We start from the raw sequence: 26,109 nt of genomic DNA on the forward strand, positions 1-26,109 counted from the left end.
TTCTAATAATTAACTGACTTTGCAAAGGATTGGTTTTATTTCCCAGTTTACTGTTTCCAGTCTGACCTTCTAACTTTCTCAATGAAGCGGGCCTTCTGCTGCTGCAAGGGGCCCCTCTAACAGCACAACAGCCTCAAGTCTCTCTTTGATTACTGCAGTGTAACAGGGATTTGTTGTAGTTTATTTGAAGATGAATGTACAGATACTAGGTACTTCCAAATGCTTTCCTCCAAAGCCACTGCAAAACATCTACAGAGATTAGCAGTTCTTGCTGCTGATGAATGCAGATGCATTATATTAAAGAGTTGGTTCAGATGAGGAATGTACTTCCAACTTTCCAACCGTTCCCCTTTAATGCATTTTGTGTGCACAGTGGAACATGGATATTGGATTCCTTTTGGAGGAAACTAAATTGAAAGATTGTATTCCAAATGCTAGATGAAATTTTTAAAAGTGTACAATAGGAGTGATTTACAGAGCTACTCCTACTTCATTACATGATTTTCTAATGTGAATATAGCTCTTCCCCTTCTATTCTTCAGCTGCTCCTTTCTATCCCTCTAACACCCTGGGACTATGCTAGAACAAACATTTTGTTATCATAAATGAACACAGATTAGGAAATCGATCCACCTGAAAAATAATGGAGGAAGATTGAGCTAGGGCACTTCCTTTAATCTGGTTCATTGTGCAAATGCAAAAATTGTTATCAGTAACAATATCTTTGTTATCAGCCGAAGAAAACATTTATGTATTTCAAATGGTGAAAGAGGCAAAGATCGAGAATCTTTCCTCAAATAAATGGTGTCCAATCCTACTCCCATGTACGGTAAAAACACCAGCATGTTATTGACAACAATAGCAGCAGACGTGAAAAAGCCAGTTCCCATTGTTCTGTACTGACTATGACTGTCCCAAAATTTTACCTGAAAATAGAGTCATTAACTTTTGTTTGGATAGAATCCTTTCTCTCCCACAGCAACGCTTGGCAAATGAGCTTTCCAGGAGCCTGAGTAATTACAGGTAAAGTTTGAAGGGGCATTAATAAACTGACAGATAAATTGTTAAGTAATTAATACTTCAAGGCATAATCCTCCCCTTCTAACAATCAAAGATTTTTCTGATATTTCTTCAAGCTTGGCACAAACATTTCACTTTGCCTCAAGAGTTAGTCTGTACAAGCAAACTGCCAGAAAATGAAGACACAGAAGTGCTAAAATAGAGCTTTGAAGCAAAAGTTCTTTGTAACCTTAAGTGGAAGAGGCTAACACTGAGAAAATATTTGTAAATTAGAGAGGTTCCCTATTCGTTAGCTATCATTTAGCAATGCGTTGGAGACGCACTGTTGTACATTGTTACAATGCGTTGTAAACTGTTCAGAAGAATTTTTTTGTACTATTTATAAACTCTAAGTCACACAATTTATAAAATAATTCTCTTCCAAGAGATACAAAAAACCTCATAACCTTCCAAAGTACAAGCAGAACTCCGTACATCCACAAACAAAACATAAGAAATTGATTTCTGTCTGCAAAGCTCTCAGTACAAATACCTTCCCCATATGTTCTCAATTCTAGACTGAGATTTGTGTGTATTTCCTTAATGGCAAAAACATGGACAAAACAAAAATTAGTTCCTTAACCAAAGAAATATTTCTTCCAACACTGCAACTTAGCTTTGCAATGCTCTCAAAACTTCCCAAACTCTCACCTTTGAATTCCTACTTGATTCCTTCTCTCCAGTCTTACGGGCTAGCAAATGTACATGAATGATGTAAAAACCAAACAAAATCTGTTTCATCCACATATAAATATCACTTTCACACTGCCTCCCAGATTTCTCCATTATCCTAGGATGTCCTCTTTTACCTGCTGACTGGCAGACAGTCAATTTTTAGGAAAGACACTTCACATGCTTGAAAGTACTTGAGCATTATGAGCATTACAAGAAATGGTAACACCTCCAGATAACCTGCAGCACAATAAATATTCACCTGGGGTGAGCGTCAGTCCAGTTCAAGTTACCATTATAGCTGACTTGAAGCAGTTACTTGAATCCAGACATCCCAGGCAAGTATCCGATCACTACCGTACTGTGAGAAGTTTCTCTGCTTTCTTTTCATCTGAATCAAAGATGAAACATCCACTGGGCCACAGAAAGCTACTCCCTAGCTCAGCAATACAGACCACTTACCTGCATCTCTTCCAAAACCATTACATTAGTAGCAGCTGTATTCAGATACTCACATGCTAACTAAGTGAACATGTTGAAGGTGCTTTTTTCCTAGCTCTGCTCTCTGTACTCAGAGGAAATGGTTCCACGAGCAAGAATGATGTTTTTAAGCCTATTTGGAGAATCCAGTGTTCAGACCTCCAGAGCTCTCATCTGAGCTATTTCTTTTCGCATTGCTTTAGGCCTGTATCTGAAGGAAGAAAGATGCATAGAGCAGATGACATACCAATGCCAAAAAGGGGGTTGTAGCAGCTGGACAGAAACCCAGGGGCCTGTGCACCTGGGAGGCATAAAAGGGTCTTAGGAGATTTGAGTCTTAGTCTGTTTCAACAAACTTCACCAGACTTCATTAGCAAGCACCCACTGGTCCTCCTTGCTACACACCATGTTCCTCTTGGCACAGACTACTAAAATAATGGCAGAAGTTTTTTGTTTAAGCAACTGGCAACTCTCCTGTAATTTGCTTACATGAACACTGATGACTCAATGGTTTTAAAATTTCAGAAGCCCTAATTAGTAGTGTATATGCTTTGCTCACTAATAAACTTCCTGTCCAGGAACATCCATGAAAGAGTAACATTTTTAAAATTTTTTAAATTTATTTTTAAAACACGAGAGTTGATGTATTGATATTTATTCCATTCCTATCACATACACAAAAACCAGTAACTTATAGAGGCAGAAGTTTTCTAGAGAATGCAATAGCTTTGGGTAGAAACAGGAATACCCTCCTTTTCTTTTTTTTTAAAGTGACAAAAACAATATCTCCAAATCATCTCAAGCTCAACAACTGAATATTGTTTTTTTCATTACATCCAGATTTGATTTGCACAGTAAATTCTCAAAGCACTGTTACCTCTCACTGTGAAATGAATTACAGAAGGAATAACAAAAACACTACCTAATGATACATTAGCAGACGATAGATTGAAAAATTGCTAAGAAAAAACCTATAGTATAGGAGTTCAATCCAAATGAAGTACCTGTGCAGCTGAGGATGTGTGTGCTTAAGTGCTTTACTGAGTCAGAGACAGGGCATTCATTAATTTGCTGGATTATGCTGCAAGATATGGATAATGCTGCAGGAGTAGGAGACGGGTGTTTCCAGGAAATAAATTACTTAACATTCACATTGATGCTACAGTCCTAAACACAATGTATATGAGTAGAGACTGGAAGAAAATGCACAGATCAGAAATACAAATACATTGTCAAGAATATTTCAAGAATCACCAAATGGTTGGAAGGGACCTCTGGAGGTCATCTGGTCCAACCCCCTTCCTCATGCAGGGCCACCTACAGCTGGTTGCCCAGGACCATGTCCGGATGGCTTTTGAGTATCTGCAAGGATGGAGACTCCACCACCTCTCTGGGCAACCTGTGTCAGTGCTTGGTCACCCTCACAGTTAAAGGAAAAAAAAAAAAAAAATGTTTCCGTGATGTTCAGAGGGAACCTCCTGTGTTCCAGTTTGTGCCCATTGCCTCTGGTCCTGGTGCCCATTGCCTCTGGTCCTGTCATTGGGCACCACTGGAAAGAGCCTGGCTCCATCCTCCTTGCACCCTCCCTTCAGGTATTTATATACAGTGATAAGATCCCCCTGAGCCTTCTCTTCTCCAGGCTGCACAGCCCCAGCTTTCCTCACAGGAGATGCTCCAGCACCTTCATCATCTTAGTGGCCCTTAGTCTGTCCATGTCTCTCTTGTACCGGGGAGCTCAGAACTGGACACAGCACTCCAGGTGTGGCCTCACCAGTGCTGAGCAGAGGGGAAGGATCACCTCCCTCCACCTGCCGGCAATGCTTTGTCTAATGCAGCCCAGGATACCAGTAACCTTCTTTGCGGGAAGGGCACATGGGCATGTGGTAGATAGGCTTGAAGGAAAACTGCCTTTCAAGATAACAGGAGATTGACGTTGTACATCTCCCCTTCTCCAACAGAAATCATAGCTGATTTATTAAAAATTAAATTACTTCTACTACAAATTTAAGTTTGTAGAATTTTGTGCAAGAAGTCACCAATTAAGAGGAGTGTTCTACATATTTAATAATATTTCTTGAGATAGCTTTCTGTACAGCAATGTGCTGGTTTTTTCTGTCCTCTTTTACATCATTCAGAGTTACAGTCATCATCATAGTGGCACATATTCAAAGTAACTGACTTCTTAATCTTCCAAGAAAGAAGTCGGAACAGCCCTTCCCAGAACATATGTTCTAGTGCATATGTCCTTTCATACAGCCAGACCACAACACGCCATGGGTAAGAGACCAGATCCTTCACTCTTCCTAGATCCATCGGCAACTTGAATGTTATTTGTTGGTAAAGGCTCTAGTGATTCCAAGGAATATACCTTCTCTGTCAGTTCAAATATTTTGAAAATTGCTGAAGTGCCAATTTTTTATTTGACACATCACTTCTTTCATATTTGTTTCCATATGCACACGGAACTGTGAATTTGTACTTCTCTCTATTTGTACTTCTTTCTGAAATCCCTGTTTCTAAGTTCTGATGACCTATGCTGCTGTGGGTAGAAGAAAAATTCCCTGCTTCCTTTCTTTTAAATGAATTTCCAGTTCTAGAAACTGTTAGTATTATAACAAATGACATAAATCTAAAATGACCGTAGAAGAAAATACTGGATGAAGAAACATGGTCTTATTGAACACATTTGCTATCTAAATCCACCAAAATCTTGGTTGTTAGAGACTCCAGCATGACACAATGGCAATAGTAGCTCATTCCGCAGCATTAAATACTTGCATATATTAAGATGGGGATAATACAAAACTGCATAGGGATCATTAGTAAATACACAGACCTGTAAAGAGAACCAAGACAAAACTCAATGTGATTTTAAAAGTCCAACATTTATATGGAATAAGAAAATCTCCAAATTAGCTAGAGAAGAATACCTGACAGAATCTCTGTGTAAAACACCACTAGATTGATAGCTTGTATTCATTTTCAGAATCTTGCATGAATGTGGGCACCAACAACAGAAACCTATGTTTTCCTCTTTCAAATCATATTATAACAAAGCCCGAGATAACTCCATACCATATTCCTAATATTGTTGCTATTCTTTCCCTGTTGAAGCATACTAAGAAACTGGAGAATGAAGAAAGGAAGAAAACATACCTGTTAGCACTGATCCTAAATTAATAATAATGTAATTAATGTTAGAAGTGTCAATTCTTCATCATCTCTGAATTCTTTTACAGGTGGATGAGATGACAAAGTTGGTAATGATACACTGAGGCATGTTAGAAATTCAGGTATCCAAAAAATTCTCCTCTGTCTGGAATGTGCCTTTTAGTAACAAAGAACCCAGAAGGTTCCAACAGTCAATTTTGAATTAGGTACAAACAGTAGATGTGCTAACACAGCCACAGCATTGGCCTGAACTATGTGCAGAGCTCAGCTGCATCTGATACATGCCATGTAGATATTCACACATTTAATAATTTTAAACTCTTGGATAGCCTTATTACCTTCAATAGAGTGACTCATATTTATGAATGTAAGTGCATGCACATACGCAGTTTCAGAATCAAAAGTCCAATTTTAAAGAAAGTTTAAGAGCAGTAATTTTGCTAGACCTCGAACACAAGACCTTCTTGCACAAGTGTTAGATTACAAACTGAATTTAAAACTGGAACTCAGCAGCTGAATACAGGAGCCAGATATTTTTCTTTCTACCTTTTGCACGAGACATTTCTCTCATCCCATCAGTTTTCAGTGTCTTTGAAACTCAATGGGTTCACACTGAGGGGAAAAAAAAAAAGTATCATTCTGCCTTTCAAAGTGTATCATGATTCTTAATCCAACTTCTTATCTGCCTGCTAATCTTAACTTCATTTCTGTTGCTCTGCTTTCATGTATCAGCTTATTATTCCCTCAGTCTACATTACAGTAGTATTTATTCATCCACATTAGAATTCATATTACAGCTATAGTTAGCACACGATCTAGCTAACTAAAGAAATTAAATTGAAACCTTAATATATGCTAATTTACATTTAATTCTTCCTGCCAATTTTTCAAACAAACTTCTTTCTTGTTGCTCTGTACACATAAGAAAAATTGGATGGGAAAACTCAAAAATATGCACAAGCAAGCTGCAGAAAAAAAGTCTCTTCCACAAGAACAGGTTAAATGAAATTGGAAAAATTTATTTTCCCACTTTACAGTGTCTCTTTAAACAGAATTTAGAATACATATACATACAATAATGTCCCAACATAAGCCAATTTTGCATAAAAATTGCTTTCATACTTACCATTTTTTTCAGCTTTCTCCCTGCTATGGGAGTAGCCAGGAACTGAAGAAGAAAAACTTGCAGTATCTCCTGAAGACGGTCCAGATTTCTGATTGTTTTCACTATGGTCCACAGCAGCAGCGTTTAGCTGGGACCTTCCAAGATGTAGCTGGGGGTGAGAGGGACTTGAGAGGGGATCAGGATCTGAATTCATTTTAGCTGCAAAAGAAGAGAATAATGATTAATTATTAGATAGTAGGGTTACAACGTTAAACCAGAGTAAAAATGTAAAATCTGAATACATTTATATAATTAGTTGAACAAAAAGCCTAGAAAAGGGCAAGAAGACTGATAGCAACTTCAAAATGTATTTATACATTCTTCAATAATTCCAAGCATGAGCAGCTATTGCTGAATAAGACTGACCATATATAGCATTGTGCCAGAACAGCGACTGCCTTTTTTCCTAACTAAATAAGAATTGATTTTCAAGTGTAGATAAATGCTAAAATTAATGAATCAATCCTGTCAATACTGCATATAAATAACTTCTTTGAATCTAATGTTCTACTTACACATGCAAAGACTAGCCCCTAAATTTTTACGGAACAGTATTGACATGTCTATAACGATAGAAAAATTCACTTCATATCAAGCGCCTGATTCACAGCCACCACCTAATCAGGCGACAGAGAAAGACAAGAAAGATAAGAAGGCAAAGGAGGAGAAAGTGTAGAACTCTGCCACTGGAAATGAAGAGAGGGACACCACCAAAGATGCTCTTTATAAACATCTCCAATTGAAATACACACGATCCAAAATAAGCTGACTCTGCCACTGGAAATGAAGAGAGGGACACCACCAAAGATGCTCTTTATAAACATCTCCAATTGAAATACACACGATCCAAAATAAGCTGACTTTATTTACTACTAAACTACTATCCAATTTTATACAAAAAACCACTAAGGCAGGGAGGGAAAGGCCTTACAGTTCCTTACAAGAGAAGGCCTTTTAACTTCCACTGTAAGCCCTCTCCTAAATGATGATGGGATTTCTGTTCTATAGTAAAAAGTTCCTTAAATCAGTAAACTTTTATGAAAGTGCTTACTGAAAGCTTAGCTTTTACAAGACAGGAAGTAGCAAGGTAATTATATACTACCCCAGTATAACACATAGTAACTCTTGCTGCTTAAGAGCAACTTCCCTGAAGTTCAGCGATTCACAAGGAACATTGTAGAAGGTGTCTGGCTACAAACTACATTTTTTAATTCTGTATGTTCAGAATACTGACCTAAAGATGTCCTTGTAAAGATGAAAGTAGTATAGCCAAAATCAAAGATACAATACCTAACTCAGCCAACAACTATTTCTACTGATGTTGTAGAACACTAAAATCACAACAGGATGCGAAAAGTACCAGCAATATTACCATCATTAAACATATTCTTTGCAATTTAGACAACTTGTTTGCCAAAATTAAGCTTCCCTAAACCAGAAAATATTTTACCGAAATAAGTAAATGCATTTCTGTATTATGTTTCTACATCAAGTTATAAATAAACCAACACATTTCAGTTCAACCTTCAAACAGTCCTAGGAAAACACAGAGATTAAAATACTTTCCCAGTAACTAGCATGAGTATTTTTAACCATTATACAATCACAAAAGTTACTTTGCATCTGGTTTTAAACTTGACCTTAGCGCTCTGAAAGAGAGACGAGCAAGAGAAGACACGCGGAGGCTCCAGCCCCGCCGGCAGCGGCGGAGGGTGCGTTGCACAGCCAGACTGCAGCTCTCCTGGGGCGGACCCCTCCCAGAAAGGGGAACTGGGCAACAAAGGCCTCTCCAACACACGTGCGAGGAACAGGAAAACGCTTACCTCGGTGTTAGCTAGCAAAAAACACCCCCGTCCCAAAAGCCACTCTGCACTTGTCCTATAAAAGACACCACCAAGTTTCCCTACTGCAGGCTTAGACGCGAGCAGAAGCTAGCCCTTAGATTTGATTTTAGGATTTTTTCTAAAACTCTGAGAACGGGAGGCAGGGTAAGACTTTCGGGGAGCCCGGGCTTGTTTGTAAGCCAGCCGGCGCTGCAGGAGCCCGGCGCCGCCCCGGCTGCCGGCGGTGACTCTGCAACTACCGCTCCCGGCAGGCGGGACGGGACGGGACGGGAGAGCCGTAGTTCGCTCGGCCTCGTTCCCCGCGGGGCCGGAGTGTGCCCGGGCGGCGGCTGCCACCCCGGAAAGCCGGGAAGCCCCGGCGCGCAGCCGGAGCACGGCAGGGGGCGGGAGGGAGGCCGGCAGCTCGGGCCATCCTGCCGCGGGTCCCCGGCCCAGACGCTCACCGAGTCCGGCAGGGCAAAGTCACCAGCGCGGACTCCCGGCGGCAAGCTTCTTTGCGGCTCCGGAGGCGGCTGGGCGCCAAGTAGAGCCCCGCCGGGAGCCCGCAGCCCTACGGGGCGGCCCCGGCCCGCCCACCGGCCGCGGCCCCCTCCCCTCCCTGCCGCGCTGTGCTGAGGGGGCAGTGCCGCTGCCACTCACCGCCCGCCGCTCCCCGGGGAGGCCTCCGCCGCTGCCGGGCGGGGCCGGCGGGAGGAGGAAGAGGAGGAGACGGAGGCGGGCCGCGGCAGGCCGGCCGGCCGGCAGGCAGCGGTAGCGGTAGGGGAAGTGGGCGCTGCCGGGGTGGCGGAGGCAGCGCGTCATGTGCAGCCTCTTCCCGCGCTGCGGCAGCGGGCTGGGGGCGGCTGCCCGCCGGTGGGGGTCGAGGGGGCGTATCTTGACGGAGGCGGCCGGGGCGGGCTTGGGCAGCTCCAAAATGGCAGCGCGGAGTGTCGGGGGCGGTGCCCGCCTTCAGGAGAGGGTCCGTGGGGTGGCCGCTGTGAGGCGGCTTCTGGCGGGCGGCCGAGGAGCGGCGGAGCCGCGCCGCAGGCCCCGCTGGGCAGCCAGGGCTGAGGGGGGGGGAGGCCGCCCCGACCGGTCACCGAGTGTCGGGGGAGGCGCCTGACAGCTTCCCCCGGCATCGGCCCCGAGTTGTCCGAGGTGCGGATAAAGCCCTTCTCCTCAAGTCGGCCCTTAACTGGTCTTCTGGGGAACAGCCAGCTCTGCCGAAGCGCCTCCTGTGAGCCAACATGGAGGCCGGCAGGGGTTGGCGCCCTGTCAGCCGGGGTGGCCTGAGCCGGCTTCCCCCGAGCCTGAGAGAGGGCACCTTCCCCCTAGCGCAGTGTTACTCCGTAGAGAGCAAAAGGAGTGAAGAGAAGAGAAAAAAGGGTGGTAACCGAGTAACTAGTTGTTCCCGAATGTCCTCTAAGTCACTACTACATACACCTGTACTTCTGCCGCATACCTGGAAAGCTCCTGGGCTGGTAGTGAGCTGTAAACGTATCTGCAAGTGTTGCTATTGTATTGGTAGTAAACTTAATTCTTTTTAGAAATAATACATTACTTTTCATTTTTGAGCTACTTTTAAATAAATAAATAAATAAATCAAAGTCCCTACATGGTACTGTGAATAGCTTCTAATTTAAAAAAAAAACCCAACCTCACAAACTCAAAATAGGAGATTAAATTTAAACTTCAGTCATTTATGTGAGTAATTCAGTCACTTAGGTTGATTTTCACAAGTTCCAAGTTTGCAGCAGACCATGGGGAGTTACGATATGTTTCGTTTTTAAAATGTCAGTTAGATCCCACTTGTTGATGTCACTGCATGTTGGTTTTTTTTTTTAATCCCTAAACAAAAATGTGGTCCCCAGCATCCTTACTATTTCCTTGCCGTGGAAGTCATAACAAAATTCTTCCTTTAACCTAAAATAAGTTTCAACAAACATGAAGTTAAGCTTCTGTTTACTTCAAATTAAAATAAAATTTGGAAAAAAACAGTTATTTTTAAGAAGATCATTTGCAGTCTGAGTCTAATATGGTTTTATCAGGAACACACAATGCCTGCCGTGTGTTAGCTGTTTAGTTGTTTCTTTAGACTGACAGATACGACAAACTTCTGCTGCTGAATCTACTCCTCCTGCTATTCACATTTGCTTCAAGATACTATTCTATACAATTGATTTGGTATTTAGTGGGTGTGCTTAACGGATGTAACTTGCTTAGGGAACAGGTGGAAATGAGGGTGGTAGCTAGAAAAGTAACTAAAAAGGAAGTGCAAAATGAAGCCTCGCCTGCTGCTTGTGCCCGCTCCTTTCCAACACAAGGCACAGTCACACATGATATAAGCCGTTCCAGAGGAGCTCAGTTCAAGGTTAAAACCACCACACTGACTACTAACGCGCTTAACAGTGAGGCTTGCCGTAAAATACATTGTGTGGTTGCTTATGGCCGATCTTACATTGAAGATGCACATTAGTGCCATTGCTGAACTTGATCAGATCCTTACTTAAGAAAAGGCCAACCAAACCTTTGCAGTAAATGAATTGTCACATACACCTTATGTATTCACGTACACGTTATGTAAATACATATAACGTTACTGAGAATAAACCGAGCTCAATCATGATGGCAGCTTCCATTATCAACTCCACTAATTTCACTTTGGCTTACGTTTTATCACAAATGGTTAGTTGCCATTTGGCATTATCACAGTTGCCGATTGTTACAGCTACAGAGGAGAAACATGGAAGTACTGTCATAACTTGTCGCAACACCTTTTTTAATTTCAGTTATGTATTATGACTCATAGAATCAGTAGAATGGTTGAGGTCGGAAGGGACCTCTGGAGGTCATCTGCTCCAAGCCCTCTGCTCATGCAGGGCCACCTACAGCTGGTTGCCCAGGACCACGTCCGGATGGCTTTTGAGTATCTCCAAGGATGGAGACTCCACCACCTCTCTAAGCAACCTGTGTCAGTGCTTGGTCACCCTCACAGTAAAAAAGCTTTTCCTGGTTTTCAGATGGAGCCTCCTGTATTTCAGTTTGTGCCCATTGGCTCTGGTCCTGTCACTGGGCACCACTGGAAAGAGCCTGGCTCCATCCTCTTTGCACTCTCCCTTCAGGTATTTATATACCTTGATAAGATCCTCCTGAGCCTTCTCTTCTCCAGGCTGCAGAGCCCCAGAAGGCTTTCAGCCTTTCCTCATAGGAGAGATGTTCCAGTCCCTTCATCATCTTTGTGGCCCGTTGTTGGACTCTCTCTGGTATCTCCAGGTCTTTTGTACTGGGGAGCCCAGAACTGGATGCAGCACTCCAGGTGTGGCCTCACCAGCACTGAGTAGAGGGGAAGGATCACCTCCCTCCACCTGCTGGCAACGCTCCTAATGCAGCCCAGGATACCATTAGCCTTTTTTGCAACAACGGAGCATTGCTGGCTCCTGTTCAACTTGGCGTTCACCAGGACCCCCAGGTCCTTTTCTGCCAAGCTGCTTTCCAGCTGGGTGGCCCCAGCACATATGGGTGCCTGGGGTTGTTCCTCCCCAGGTGCAGGATTTGCACTTCCCCTTGCTGAACTGCATGAGGTTCCTGTCAGCCCAGATTAAAAAAAATTCCTATTGCAACAGGAACAAAATAAAAAAGGCTGCAGTCCAGCCAGTTTCTTTTTGTGTTAGAGAATCAATAATCCTTTTACAAATATTTTGTAAGTTTACAGAGTGAGGTTTGTTGACTTTAGCTGATTTCTGTAAACAGTTTACTCAAGATATGAGAAAATGTAGTAGGAATGATTGCCTGGACATCTTAGATGCAGTACTGAGATATAGGCTGAAAGGAACCGCTTTTCCATCTAATCATCAATGAGTTCTAGAAATATACTTGAACATGGACATCTTATGATCTAAGCAACTCATACGTCGCTTCTGTTAAACTGCATGTGATACAAACTGACATTTTCACATTCTGTTGTGAAATTTATATTTCAGCATCTAGGCATGCGTGTAGTATTGAAATGTTTAAGAAAAGTCTGTCTCCTAGAAAATTTTATTTGTAACAGCAAAAGACAAGATCATGCTAAGCAACATTTAAATACAACTTTTTTTATTAAATCAATCAAGTCAAACTGATTTACTTATTAATTAAATTACCTATTATTCATTACTGAAATGAAACTATATTTGTAGCATTGCTGGCATACAAGTAGTTTCTCAGCAGTCCAGAGGAAAAACTATTTAATCAAACTAAAACGAAGAGATAAAGCAGCGATCATCCCAGAAGATAGACCTGGATGAAGTATGAATCATTCCAATGAATAGCCTTCAACTCTGTATGTTTGTCACAACACCTCTGAATAAGAGTCCATTTCTTTAGTCCATGGTACACTCAGACAGAGACTTGACGTAATTAGTCTGGATGTTTCTGGAATATGTTAATCCTAGCAAAAATATTGTCAGCAGTGCTGTTGTGAGAGTAAGAAGAGCTGAAAAATTCATAGAGAAATGCCATGTGCGTCTTCCGTAGTTACATATTATGAAAGGAAGTACATTATGGAAATAAAAATATCTGAGTGATGCTAAATAACCTGTACTAAAAGCCATCTTGAAGATCATCTCTTTTTTTGCCCCACCTTACCAATTAAGAGAACAGCTGTTATTTCAGAATAATAGGTTTTGTTGTTTACTCTGTTACACCCATTTTAACAGTGTAATTTAATTGATGGAAGCATTACATCAGCATAAAATTACTGCAATAAAAGCTCCAGCATACCTCACGAGCAGCTGGATACTATTGTTTCATTAGACTAAGGACCAACCTGAAAACAGGCCTTTTTAAATTTTTTTTTTTTTAAAAGCAGTGTGTGAAAAGCAGCAGGTATTTTCTGTCAGAACGAGCTTAATATGTTAAGCATACTGAGACGACAGACGTAGAATCTGGAGAATGAACAATGTGATGTCGGCAACTAAGATGTTAGTGCCATTTGGGATGGACATATGGGAGGAAGAATTAATAAAGGGCAAGGGTGGGAGGAAATGGAAAGAAAACCAGAAGAAAGTGGGCACAAAAGCAGGTAAAAATAGGAATTGAGTTCTGTGAAGATTGGCAATGAAGACTCTTCTTCCCAGATCTGCATATTGAGTATGCCTCTGTCACCTCAGGGTTGGAGTAGCTTTTGCATAAGTACCTGTTTTCATGTGCTAAAGTATGTAGGGTAATGTGAGCATCTTTCCCTGTCCACGGCTCTTTTAACCTCTCTTTATTCCACTGTCCTTATGCCAAATACTCTTTGGATGGTAGCATGCAAGTAGTATTCACCACCATTGCTTTATATAAAAAAGCAACACTGTCATTCTCCCATTAGCTCTCTCAGCTGTGAGGAAAGGGTCAACGCTTTCCTTTTCATAAATACCTACACTATAGGTGACTTATGTGGCATCAGATGTTCAGTTTTGCAGTTATTTTTCAGCTATCTTTTGTAATCATGGACATACACTGTGAAAAAGGAAAAGATTTTAAAAATGGGCACAGATATAACCAGTAGCCACAGAAGTGGTAATTAAGTAAGGCTGTGAAGGTCTGACACAGCAGCTATTGGGAGGTAAGTCCTGGGTTGGCTGCATTCCCTGGAGCAGGTAAAGGGGAGCCTGCTCCTCTTACACTTTCTTGAACGCTCTCGATTTGCTCTTTGCACAGCTTCACTCTGAGACAGCTACTGATTTCATGGCTAATCCACAATCTAAATGGGACTTGGCTCTCTAACACCTGAAGCTGCAGCTGAACCAAAGTTGTACTTGCTCTGTTCTGCCACAGTCCGGAAGAAACAGGGCACTTTTCCTAGAGGGAAGGAATATTAGCTCAAATCTCCATACAAAAAAAAAAAAAAAAAGTAACAGGTATCAACAAAGTCTGGAACTCTGTCTTGAATCAATTTGGTGTTGCCAGAGATGGAATTTGGTCTAAAATTAGATTTGACATATTTAAGCACTGAGAATTTCTTGATAGAGGTAACTTTTCACTCTACAGTTTGTAAATAGTAAGTAAATGAGGTTGCACTGAGAAGTACCATGGCCCTCCTCAAACAACATATTTAACACAGATGAGTTTGCACCAACCTTTCGAATTGCCGAATATGCCACAAATTTCGTCCCGTGAATTGATCCATTAGTGTTCTTTCTTTTGCAAGTCAAGCATAATCTTTTGCTCACAGTGACCTCTAGTGTGGATGCATGAAACCACTTGCTGCAATCCAGGGTAGTGCACTCTGTTCGTACTCTTTGTTACCTGTTTAAGGGCACACATGTACCATCTGTATGGCTATATGACAGACTGCTTTATGGATTAAACAAGCATGCAAAACATGAACAGGAAACCGTAAAACCAAAAACATTCCCTCAGCCGTACTAAATAAAGAATTTAAAGATCTTTCATGATTTCTGTGTAATTTTGTTTAGATTTTTCTTTATCAAAAACCCTATGCATGATTCAGGCAATTTCCAGTGAGAATTCTCCAAGGGCCAGAGATTGCTTTTACTTTCTGAAGTACAGCCTTGGACTGGACTTTGTATGAGAGAAACAAATCAGAAGGCAGTGATGCAAGAATTTCTATAAGGACTGCTATAAAATGTATAGATTCTCCAAACCCTGACCCCAATATGCTTATGAATTAACCTCAATATATTACATACATTTTCTTTACCCAAGTATATTGGAGTAACCATTTCCCCCCTCTCTTTTGCAGAACAATTTGAATGGGTTAGAAAAAGCTCTAAAGCAAAGATTTTTCTGTTTGGTTTCTCCCAAATTGCAGGAGAAAAGAAGAAAGTGCAGCAGATCATTATAGAAAGTAAGTTAGCAGGGAATATTCCTGATGGTTGGCAGTGTTAAATCTGGAATTTGACAGTTAAAAGGAATTTAGCTCTGGAATTAGCTAATTCAGTCCCTGACTGTTAAGAATTAAAGCTATAACCATCTTCCCACATTTCAGGAGGAAATAATCTCTGGCTCACTTTGGACAAATAGAAATGACCATTTCTTTTGTCAAACAGACAAGTTCACATGGCTTGAAATACAAAGTGTTAATAATTTGCAAAGGATACTACAAAAATTTTTCTATAAACTACTTTATGTCCTTTCCAGGGTCCATCTGCTATACAGCAGCAAACATAGACATGTTGTTCTCCATCCACAAAACATCACGTATAAATTGCTGTCTGAAAAATTGAGTTGCTACATCTCAGTTTCAAGCACATTTAATGTAAAGGATTCTGTAATAGAGATCGTGCAGAATTTAATTAAGGTTTTAAAAATGTGCAAAACTGTCACATTGAAAATTAAATATCTGACAGGAAATATATGCTATTAGTCCTATACATGTCAGATCAAATTCTGTCATATTGTGGCTTTCAGTGTTTTAGTCAGGAAGCCTTCTTAGAGTCATATTAGTCATTAAACTTTCAAATCATATTTATGTCAATATTGCTATCTCCAAATCTCACTGCTTCCTGCCTAAAAAACTGGCCACTTATTTTCAAAGCTTTGAATACAAGCACATTGACAGAAATGTGAAAAGAAAGTGAAGTGTTAAGGAATTATTAAATAGAGAATTTCAGAATTATCTGCAAAGTTCACATTATTCATTGTCAATTGCATTAAATAATCAAGAGAAAGGGTTCAGTGAATTTGAAATGCAGATTTAAACCTCTGTTCTTTGTCCATTAGGCTCTTATCTTCCCAAAACTTCTTACAATTTTTCTGCTATATATTTCACTATGCTTGTTCAGATTTTATTTGTACATGTCAGTACTCCAATCCTGTTGATTAACATCAAAAGCAGTGGAATTTACTAACTTTAACAATTACTTTACCTGACATTAAAAGGAGTAAAAAGGTTAATGCTGTTTTGTCATAGCAAATGCAATCATCTAATTATTCTCATGGTGCCAAATGTAGTTAGTCTGTATTCTCGCAGGATGGTGTTGGTCAGCTTGAGCCGTTTCAACACCTTCACACTCCTATCTGCAATTACCACGTTACACTCAAAAGGCTCCCACCAGGTGGCAATAACACTCTTCATTCTTTAAAGCATTTGCTATATTTTAGATGGTAGAAATGTATGTTATGTACTAATTAGAAGGAAAAAATTGTGATTTATAATAATGTGAAGGTAATAGAAAATTATTTTCCCGAACTCTCAAGGTAGAAGCACTTACAAAAAGTCATTCGTAAGTGGGAACAGACTGCAGCATGCTGGGCAATATCCACTGTTAGGTTCTTAAAATCTATTTCAATATAAATACAAGGAACATATTCCACTTGGTTCCTGAGAAACTGAAATTGTTTAAATTTGCCTTTTGATGAAACTGCAGAGAGCAGACAGTGTGAAATGCTAATTTACTAGTGGGAGTTAAACCTCACAGAGGTCTCACAATTTTAGCTCAAATTTAGACTGACCAAATTCACACCTTCAGCTACAAATTAAATGCTCTTTTTAGCCTTTTAATCTAGATGTATTTCTGCAAGTGCTGTACAACTGCTATATTCCTATCCTGTATTTCTGGAGGAGAAAATATCTGCACACATGCACTGTAAGGCTCCCATTTGCCAGAAGTGGTGGACTTGCTGTGCACTCACTTTTCAGATGCTCTGCACGTGGTCAGCGATCTTTGTACGACACGTTACGAACTCCACCTGCAGAGCTGTGCACCTGTTCAGACCAGCACTATGAGTTCCACATACTCAGGGTTTCCAGATTTATTGCAGCCCAGTTAGAGTTACTGGTCTGACAGCATGCAAAAAGTCCTCGACTGGTGAGAAAAATCCTCAAATTTCTCCTAGAAAAGATTCCAGCAAGAAAAAGAGGGCATGTCTGAGGAAACCAAAAGATACCGTTGTGGTATCTCAAAACTAGTCAATAGTTACCTGACTCTTCGGTGTCTTGTCAAGCACAGGCATGCAATGTGCTCAGTTATTTTCTTGAGTTCCCTACGATAATACACGACAAGATTTAAGTGCCCAAAATGGTCTTCACAAGGAATGAAGAGGACAGCATCTAATCAGTCAAGTAGGAAGTCCTAAGGAAGGAGGTGGAGACAAACACTACAAACTTTCTCACACAGAGGAAACAGTTTAGAACAAATGCCTGTTTCTGCTCATACAATAAAACCTATGGTATTTTTTAAGAATTGAGGTAATCTTGTATACTTTACACATAGTTCTTTTGTACATTTTCAGTCAGCAGAACTCTATGTTCCAGCAATATACCCACCATTTAATAATTTCCACTAATCCTATGCAAGTAAAATAATTTTTCCTGCTCCCTCATGTAGAGGTGTACATACATAAAATTTCATAAGTATTTCCAAACCATTTCACTGTAACCTCAGAAACCAGAACTCGTCACGATCCTTTCTTGTACATTCTGATTTTTTAACCTATTGCAACTTGTGTGATCACATAAACTGCCCATTTTCAATTTTTTCCCCAAATGCTTACACTTGGCATAAAGAAAAAGCTGCTGTAGGAAAAGCTGATAGCAACATAGGCATTATTTTTTCCTACTGTAGTTATATAGAAGTTGAAATTGCAGAGAAGAGTAATTTATATATAACATTGGTTGAAATAGGGTATTGCATTTGGTTCAGGTTAAGGAAAGTGTAAGGTGATTTCAAGTTACTGCCTTTGATGTAACAGATTATGAAATATAACTGCTAGTTTTATCTGAGTATACCATGAAACACCTATAAACCTGAAAAATCATATTTAATATGCAATTTAATACCAGTTTTAGTTTTCATGTGTTTCTAATAGGTTACCGGAAGAAAAGCCTTTGAACAAAAATAGCTAAGACAAAAACTGCAAAAGTTGTTCTTGAAAAAGAACGTGAGTTAGGTTTTCCTTTCTTTTTCAGTTCACTTTAAAAAAAACAAGTCTAAAACATGATTTGAATAGACAATGTTGTGTGCAGAAGTAAAAACTTTACTGCCTTCTATATTCTTGAATAGTCTAGTAATATAAAGACGTATTCTGTTTCAGTGGAAGGAATCGTTCAAGTATAGGAAAATTCCAGCTGCAGAAGCTCACTACAGCTTCAAACCATCCTATACTACACCACAGTTAAGTATCTACAGCACGTTCTAGGCTTCACTAGGAATGCCTAATAATGATGTAACTAATTCTCTGAAATAGAGCTTATAGCGAAAATAAATAAATAAATAAATATGTAAATAATAGTGCTTATAGTGATAATAAATATGCCCAAATTGCTGAAGTCAGGTATGTATTATCATAGATGTAATATTGTCCAATCTGGGGTGCTGCATTAATGTTCTTATTTTGCTTACTCACAGAATACTTTTTCTTTCTTTTTTTTCCCCCTTTTTTTGGGAATACCATTTACAATGCAAAACAATTAAGAATAAGAGTAGAAAAAACATCTTCAGCCAAATATTGGATCAGGGCCAATTTAACCCTCAGGATGCCAGAGCAGAGTACAGGTCATAAATAGCAGCTGCCGTTCCCTTTTAAAACTGTTCTCCACTAAAGCTGCACAATTTTGTACATGAAATCCTACAACAGAAAGAAAAGGTGATGAAGGACTCTAAATTACTTTTCAAAGTGGCAAAGAAACCAAGAGAAAAATAAGGTCTCTGCAACTGCACTCTCAAGACCATGCTACTCTGCACTCTTACCTATGCCCATATCTAGATATATTAAGTTAATACTTCACAATACAATCTACAAGACATAGAGGCCATAGTCAAATACTACACACATACTTGAATTTTATCCTTCTTTCACACTATTCAGACACCTATTCTAATGCAAATGAAGTATTTTTCATACCAACATCCTTCTTCAGGAATGGTGCCCGAAAAGCAGGAGGCAGCCTTCGCTGAGTGTCACTAGTGGTGGAGTGTCAGTAGCAAAAACTACATGGAGATGCACTGATGTTCCTCATACTTTTCTTCAGTAACTTCTGGCATGTATTTCTTGCCCCATTCATCCTAATTCCCTGCAAAAATCTCTCATCCACTTATTTCCTAATGATATTTTTTGATTTATGTATACCATCAGCGTTCACTTTACCTGCCCGACTTCCAACACACTCATGCATGTAGAAATATGTCTCTGTCTACATCATTTCTGGATCCAAGCAGACACTAGTATCACTAGTAGCACACTGATGCAATTTGTGCCTGAAATTTTACACACTTTCTGATGCAAATTTCCTTTGTATTTTTGGCACAGTTAATCTGCAATGCAGATTAACTACCTCTGGAAAAAAGGCAGTTCATTTACCACATACGTTGTTTTTAAAGTCATGTTATTCCGATTTAATAGTTTTGGGTTTTTTCTTCTTTGTACTCAGTTCTTCATCCATCAGTATTTGGTTTACCAGAATTTTGGGCTGCCCAGTATGCAGTAAACACTCTCACCATTAGTGCTGAGTCAGATACTAGCAAATTCTTTGGTTTGGCACACTGTACACAATAAATACTTTTTTTTCTCACTGTATTGTAACGTCATATTTGTTCTGCTCTATGCTCTAGGTCATTCTAGCATTACTGTTTGCCCAGATTCTTATTAAGGATGTATGACTCGGACCGCTTTTTTCCCAGGTGAATCTTTTGTCATACCTTTTTGTCTATGCACTTACACTCTTTGAGTTTCCTGCACTTCTTTCCTCTTTATGTGACTGTATTCCTGAATTATTCCTAGAATTAGGTTGAATGTCTCTGTTAAATAAAGCTTAGATAAGGCTTAGATAAGACTAAGACAGCCATAGACGTTTATGATTTCTTGTCCCCTCATACGCTAGTTTTCTATGTGTTTTGATTAGAAATGAACAACAAAGTGTTGTGCAATAAACCCCTTGGAAGATGGAAAATATTGCAAGACTTTGGGAAAGAGATAAATACTGTCATACATCTGCAAAACGTTCTGGAACCTGGGAGATGGCACATTCAGGCTGGCAGTGCACCCCTGCTGTGTTCATTGCAGTGTGCATACGAGCAGTCAGTGTGACATATGGCTGTGAATCCTGTTCTATACGAACGCTACATGTCCTGGCCTTGTCAAGGTGTTGTTTTTCCAGTATTAATTGTTGAACTGGCTTGAGTTAGGGCTGTATGAAGAAAACAAGGATTCAGACCAAGTTTCAGACCAAGAGTCTTGTAAACAAACATCATGAACAAATAAATGACAGGCAGATTTCAGCCTGCGGGCTCAAATAACAACAGTTTGAACAGTTGGGAGTTGGAAAGAACTGAGTAATTTTAGAAACAGTCAGAGACAATTTTAGCTGGTTAAAAGGCAACAAGCTTATAAAAGAGCTATGAATATTTTTAAGATAACTTGATTTCTTCAGAAATGGTACTTCTTGATCAAAATAAGTTGCTACAGGTCAAACAATATTTGGTGGGATGAGAAATCCAGAGGGAGAAGCCTGCAGGAAGAATTGGCAGGGGGCTAGGTAGACTCTCCTAGAAAGGAAGATGGAGAGACAACTGGTAAGAAAGATGTCTGTGTTTTATTGTTTCAGAACACAGCTTCTTGCAATTTTTTAGTTAACAATGCTCTATGATTAGGAGAATATTTGATAACTGCTTGCCAATTTAATTGCCCCAGAAGAAAGAAAACTGTAGATCTAGTGAGGTAAATCATAGCTGATTCCCTATAGACTGCATCTTGGGTCCAATTATGAAAGCAAGAAAAAGAAATCACCTTGACGGACATACACCATTTGAGATCACAGTCCTGAACAACTGGACTTTGAAAAACCAATCAGACTGAGAGAAAATTTGTGATTCTATAAGCAGGCATAAGCTTATGTTAGATACGTGAAGTCTTTTAAATGACCTCAAGTTTCTTTTCTCCTTGTTCTGAACAGCCTGGCATTAATTCACAGGAAAGCTCTCAGAAGTCTTAATAGGTCTTAAAAGCTTTTGTAATCTTAAATATGATTTGTAGCTGTAACTTTAGTAGTAATAAAAGGGAAGATTTATCACAGGAAAATGGCTTATTATCATTCAGTATTTGCAGAAGAAACTGAAAGAGCACAAGAAACATGTCAGAAATTTCACTCTTTAAAAAGAATTTGTAAATAACTTGAGAGCCACAAAATCTTTTTCCAGCTCAAAATGTTGATTTCTAAAATGGAATAAAAGCTGCTTAGTTTGAGGAGATAGATGGCGGTACAAGAAAATTAATAATACTTTAATTGTTGGCTCCTAATTTGATTCTTTCACAGTAGTTCAAACTTGAAAACCAACAGTCCAGTAAATGCAAAAAAACCATTATTTGTTCTTTGTTTCTATTAAAAGTGTTACGTCGGTAACTGGGTAACTTCTTCAGAGCAACAGCGACGTCTGGATAATATTAGCAGCAGTTAGAGGAAAAGGGACTTCAATTTTTCATTCGTTAATGACTTAAATATATAAACACAGAACCATCAAGATCAATGTAAAAACGGAAGCAGTAAGACTAGCAATAGCAAAAATGTAGGGTTCAGAACAGCAAAGACTGATCTGTGAGTTACATAAATCATTACAGTCCTACTTTTGCCATGACCACATACATGACCACCACCAATTTAGCTATGACCACCTACACCAGAGGCTGACATAACTGGAGGATGTTCTACAACATGAAATTAAAAGGGTACTGCACAACCATGGTATACCAGGTAGCTATCGATAAAACAGACATCCATACAGTCCAATTTTGTGTAGCAGTCTTCTATGAGGACTGAGGAAAAAATATTCCCTGCATTTTCATGTGAAGCACAGCATCAGCAGAATAATTCTGCAGCCACAGGGTATTCTCTAAACCTGCTGCTGTGGGACAAAGGAATTATTTTACTCTAATTCCTAACAAATTAATGTATTTAGTTGTTCTTGAAAAATGTGTTCCTCTGAATAATATTTTCCAGAGAATGTCTCTTTCAATCCTCAGAAAGCTCTTTTAAAATTTGCCTCAAAGGCTAAACACAACAAATAAGTTTTTTGTCGTTTTAAATTCTCCAGGCCAGAGATTCATGCATGAATGTTCATCTTCTGGCACAGGATTTCAAGGCTTCAAATTGCCACTGAAGATACAGAAAGACCTATTGCCATTAGCAAGCTTCGCTAGATCTGTACTACAGATGCTCTTTAATCTGTACCTCTCAACGTTATTATCTATCTTCTAATCTTTTGTTTTCTTTCCTTCCCAAATAGGAGGGCTATGTTCAGTCAACCTATTTCTAATATACTGAGTTAAAGCACCAAATGCATCTTCACACTTACAAATTCCTCCCTACAGCTAAAAAGATTCGTGATTACACACTATTTTATAAGCAATAATTTGCTTTTCACATAGTTTTTAACATGCATGTCCAAAAGCTTTCTAATCATACTGTTCCCAGATGGATTCAGCAACAGAACAGAAAGTTACACAGCAGATTTGATAGCCCACACTCCAAAGTTGTAAAAAACACCTGCAAAGACACTTACCTACACTAAGGAAGCCTGGAATCTAGAAAAAGCATGCATTACCGTTTTATTTCTCTTCTCTTTATGCATGTCATTTTTTTTAAAATCCTTCCTTTAATCATTTCTTTGTTACATTTCTACTCATACAGTTACAATTTTCTGGCTTTGAAGAGATAAAGACCAACACTGAAGATTTTGTATGTATCCAGCAGTGATAGAGAAGAATCAGTATTGTGATACCAGGGTTCTTTTAACACTGAACAGGAATAAATCTGTATGTTTTAAATGAATCACGTCAGCGTATCTAGACATATTTATAAAAATGCCAGCGTTAAAACAAATTACGGTACTAATAAGCAAAGCTTAAATACTCAAGTGTTAACAAGAGAAGAGTCAAGTCTTGTGCTTGGGAAGAAGTAACCACACTAACCAGTACAGGCTGGGGTCCAACAACCCACACTAACCAGTACACAGTGGGGGCCAGCCAGCTGAAAAGCAGCCTTGCAGAATAAGGCCTGGGGGCTGTGGTGGACAAGAAGACCATGAGCCAGCAACGTGCCGCTGTAGCAAAGAAGGTTAGTGGCAACCTGGGCTGCATTAGGAGGAGCGTTGCCAGCAGGTGGAGATGATCCTTCCCTCTGCTCAGCACTGGTGAGGCCACACCTGGAGTGGTGTGTCCAACTCCGGGCTCTCCAGAGAATGGCCACGAAGATAGGACCAGAACATTTCTCATATGAGGAGAGGCTGAAAGAGCTGGTGCTGTTTAGTCTGGAGAAGAGAAGGTTCAGGGGGACCTTATCAATGTTTATAAATATCTGATGGAAGAATGTAAAGAAGGCAGACTTCTCAGTGGTGCCCAAAAGGCAATGGGCACAAACTGAAACATAGGAGGTTCCCTCTGGAAGTCTCTCAACTCTTTTGTTTTCAGTTACTGAATTTATCTGGTGAATATTCATTGAATCTACTGAAAGCAACGGGGTCTAAATGCCAGCTACTTCATGTACATGATAGATGTGATATAATGCATGTAATTACATGAAATGCACTGTCAAGTTAGGTATGCATAAGGGTGTGGAGAAGAATTAAGAGGTGGCCTAATGAGTACCAGCTGATTCAAGAACAGAAACAGGTGAAGGGAATTGTGAGCAGACATGTGATCATTGCCGGAAGGAAGATATAAGAGAGGCAATGGAGAGAGACAAGGGAGAGAGGTGCAATGGAGAGAGAGATGGTAGGGCTGCCCTGTTATGATAAAGGCTGTGCATGTAGCATGTATGCTGCAACATAAGGGGGAAAAAAAAAAATCACTTAAATATTATAAGTACTCTAAAGCAGTGTTTTCCTATAAGGTGCTCTTTTGCTATGAAGAGACCTGAAAAAAACCACCCAAAACTAAAAAACCCACTACCATTTATATGTCCAACAAAATAGGTAATTGTTTCATTCCCCTGCTTAGATGAAAAAAAAAAGCAGAATGGTGAAGACCAAAAGTATTTAGTAAAGCTAGAAGCTAGTATCCACTAAGTAACAATTCAGACCCATCTTTTGCTGAAAGGGGAAAATTGCCACCAAGGGTTACATAGAGACTACCCTGAACAGAAACAACTACACAGGTAATGCTTTTAAGACTTTTGGCAAATCTTGATTCCACAGATAAGAAGGAATTTTTTATGTGATGGGACTCTGCAAATGCATTTAATACAGGCGCATATGCAACAATGCAAGTGAAAAATGAATCTACCACGATAAAGAAGAGCAGCCAGGAAATCCATATTCCCCTTAAGCAGGACAGAGCGATGAGCTCAGTAAGCCACATTAGCTGCATCTCATACGTGAAAAAGCACCGAGTTTCTTGGGAGAGACTGGTATCAGGACTGAAGTGCCACTTTCTATAGCTCTGTTACTCTATCTGCAAGAGCTACTTAACTGCCTTTCTGAAGGACCTTACAAATTGTTAAATAAGGCAAAGATTTAGAGAAAGTTATTATTGTTTATTAGGCAAAGTGATATACTTGGAGAAAAGGCCATCCAAGCTCATGGACACACAACCACTCCAGGTATTATGAAACATTTCAAAATTTGTAAGATATTAAACACTAGCAAAAACCCATCCAAAAATTAACCTACAGTTTTTAGTTAAGCACTTACATCTGTCCCCATTTAAATTGTTCATACTAAGAATACAGAATTTAACATTAAAGGCTACAGTAGTGACTTTAGATTTTTTGTACCTCCCTCCCCCCCAAAAAAATCCCAAAGCCAAATAGTTATACAGAACAGTAATTCCTTCACAAAGAGCTTAATAAGATAAAAACTCCAAAGACAAAGAAATTAGGATGCAAATAAAGGCAAAAACCACAGCAAATATACCTAAAAAGGTATACCTACAGAAGTAGGTTGCAAAAGCAAGTATAATTGTGGTCTCTCCTAATATTGGACCTCTTACCTTTGTATTCTAATATCCTTTATCTTAGGTCTATGTATATTTAAGCAAATACTTACAAAAACCCATCAAGGTAATATCAGCTATCTGGCTTTTAATATGTGCCATCTCTCCACTGCTAAAGTGCAGTTTTAATGGACTTGCATCAGTCACAGGCAAAGCAAGAGATACACATCTGAGATACACTTCCTAGAAATACTGCTCCTGGTGAACAAATAAATCATGTAATTCTGACTTTCATAAAAAGGAAAGGAACGCTAGCACATTTTCAACATATGACAGAATCTGCAGGTCCTTGTTTGCATTTCCCCAATATATTAATCAGAAGACACCATTATATTCTGTATTGAATGCAGAATTCAGATGTACTTTTAATTGAAGGAGATTACCTAGCTTCCTCAACGGAATTAGAATTTATCAACATAGCTTAAAACAAACAAAGTACAACATTTCGCACAGCTCACTACGAAGGATTGTCTTCAGTCAGTCTCCTGCTGACTTTGTTAACTGCAAAGGAAACTATTGAAAAAAATCACTATATGATTACAAAAACACAGGACTATAAGAGATTCAAAACCAATCCTCTACTACTTCTCTCCCCATCCTAATGCAGGATCCACTTCTCTGCTGGAGTTCATCCAGGAAAGATTAAACAAAATGACTTCTCTCTTTCAAAGACTCTTCTGCTACAGTTCTTCACTTATTTTACCATTACGACGATTCCAATAGATTGCAAAAAAATACAAGATGGAATTTAATAGGAACAGATACAAGATGTTACATTTTATACAGCTAATCTATGATCTAGGATAGGTCAATAACAGGATGGTTCCA

The 26,109-nt window shown here is 39.6% G+C and overlaps 1 protein-coding gene across 7 annotated transcripts in view; it reads right to left on the reverse strand.

Annotated features, from left to right (window-relative positions):
• The window catches only part of WFS1 (wolframin ER transmembrane glycoprotein), a 37,285-nt gene extending 26,952 nt beyond the window's left edge, over window positions 1-10,333 (reverse strand). For 3 of the 7 annotated variants that reach the window (XM_075148674.1, XM_075148672.1, XM_075148673.1), the window contains exons 1-2: window positions 6,509-6,587; window positions 5,929-5,994 (exon numbers count right to left, since the gene is read on the reverse strand). Coding sequence is in view for 5 of the 7 variants with exons in the window: in XM_075148672.1 (XP_075004773.1) it covers window positions 5,929-5,953 (25 nt within the window). In the remaining 2 variants the exon portion in view is untranslated. Of the gene's footprint in view, window positions 1-5,928; window positions 5,995-6,508; window positions 6,707-8,187; window positions 8,347-8,370; window positions 8,672-8,834; window positions 8,978-9,030 lie in introns of those variants that run through there. The other 4 variants (XM_075148667.1, XM_075148668.1, XM_075148669.1 and 1 more) reach the window with 4 other exon arrangements.
• Window positions 10,334-26,109: the final 15,776 nt, after the last annotated feature.

This window comes from Calonectris borealis, chromosome 4 (assembly GCF_964195595.1).
Source record: "Calonectris borealis chromosome 4, bCalBor7.hap1.2, whole genome shotgun sequence".
NCBI classification, from domain to species: domain Eukaryota; kingdom Metazoa; phylum Chordata; class Aves; order Procellariiformes; family Procellariidae; genus Calonectris; species Calonectris borealis.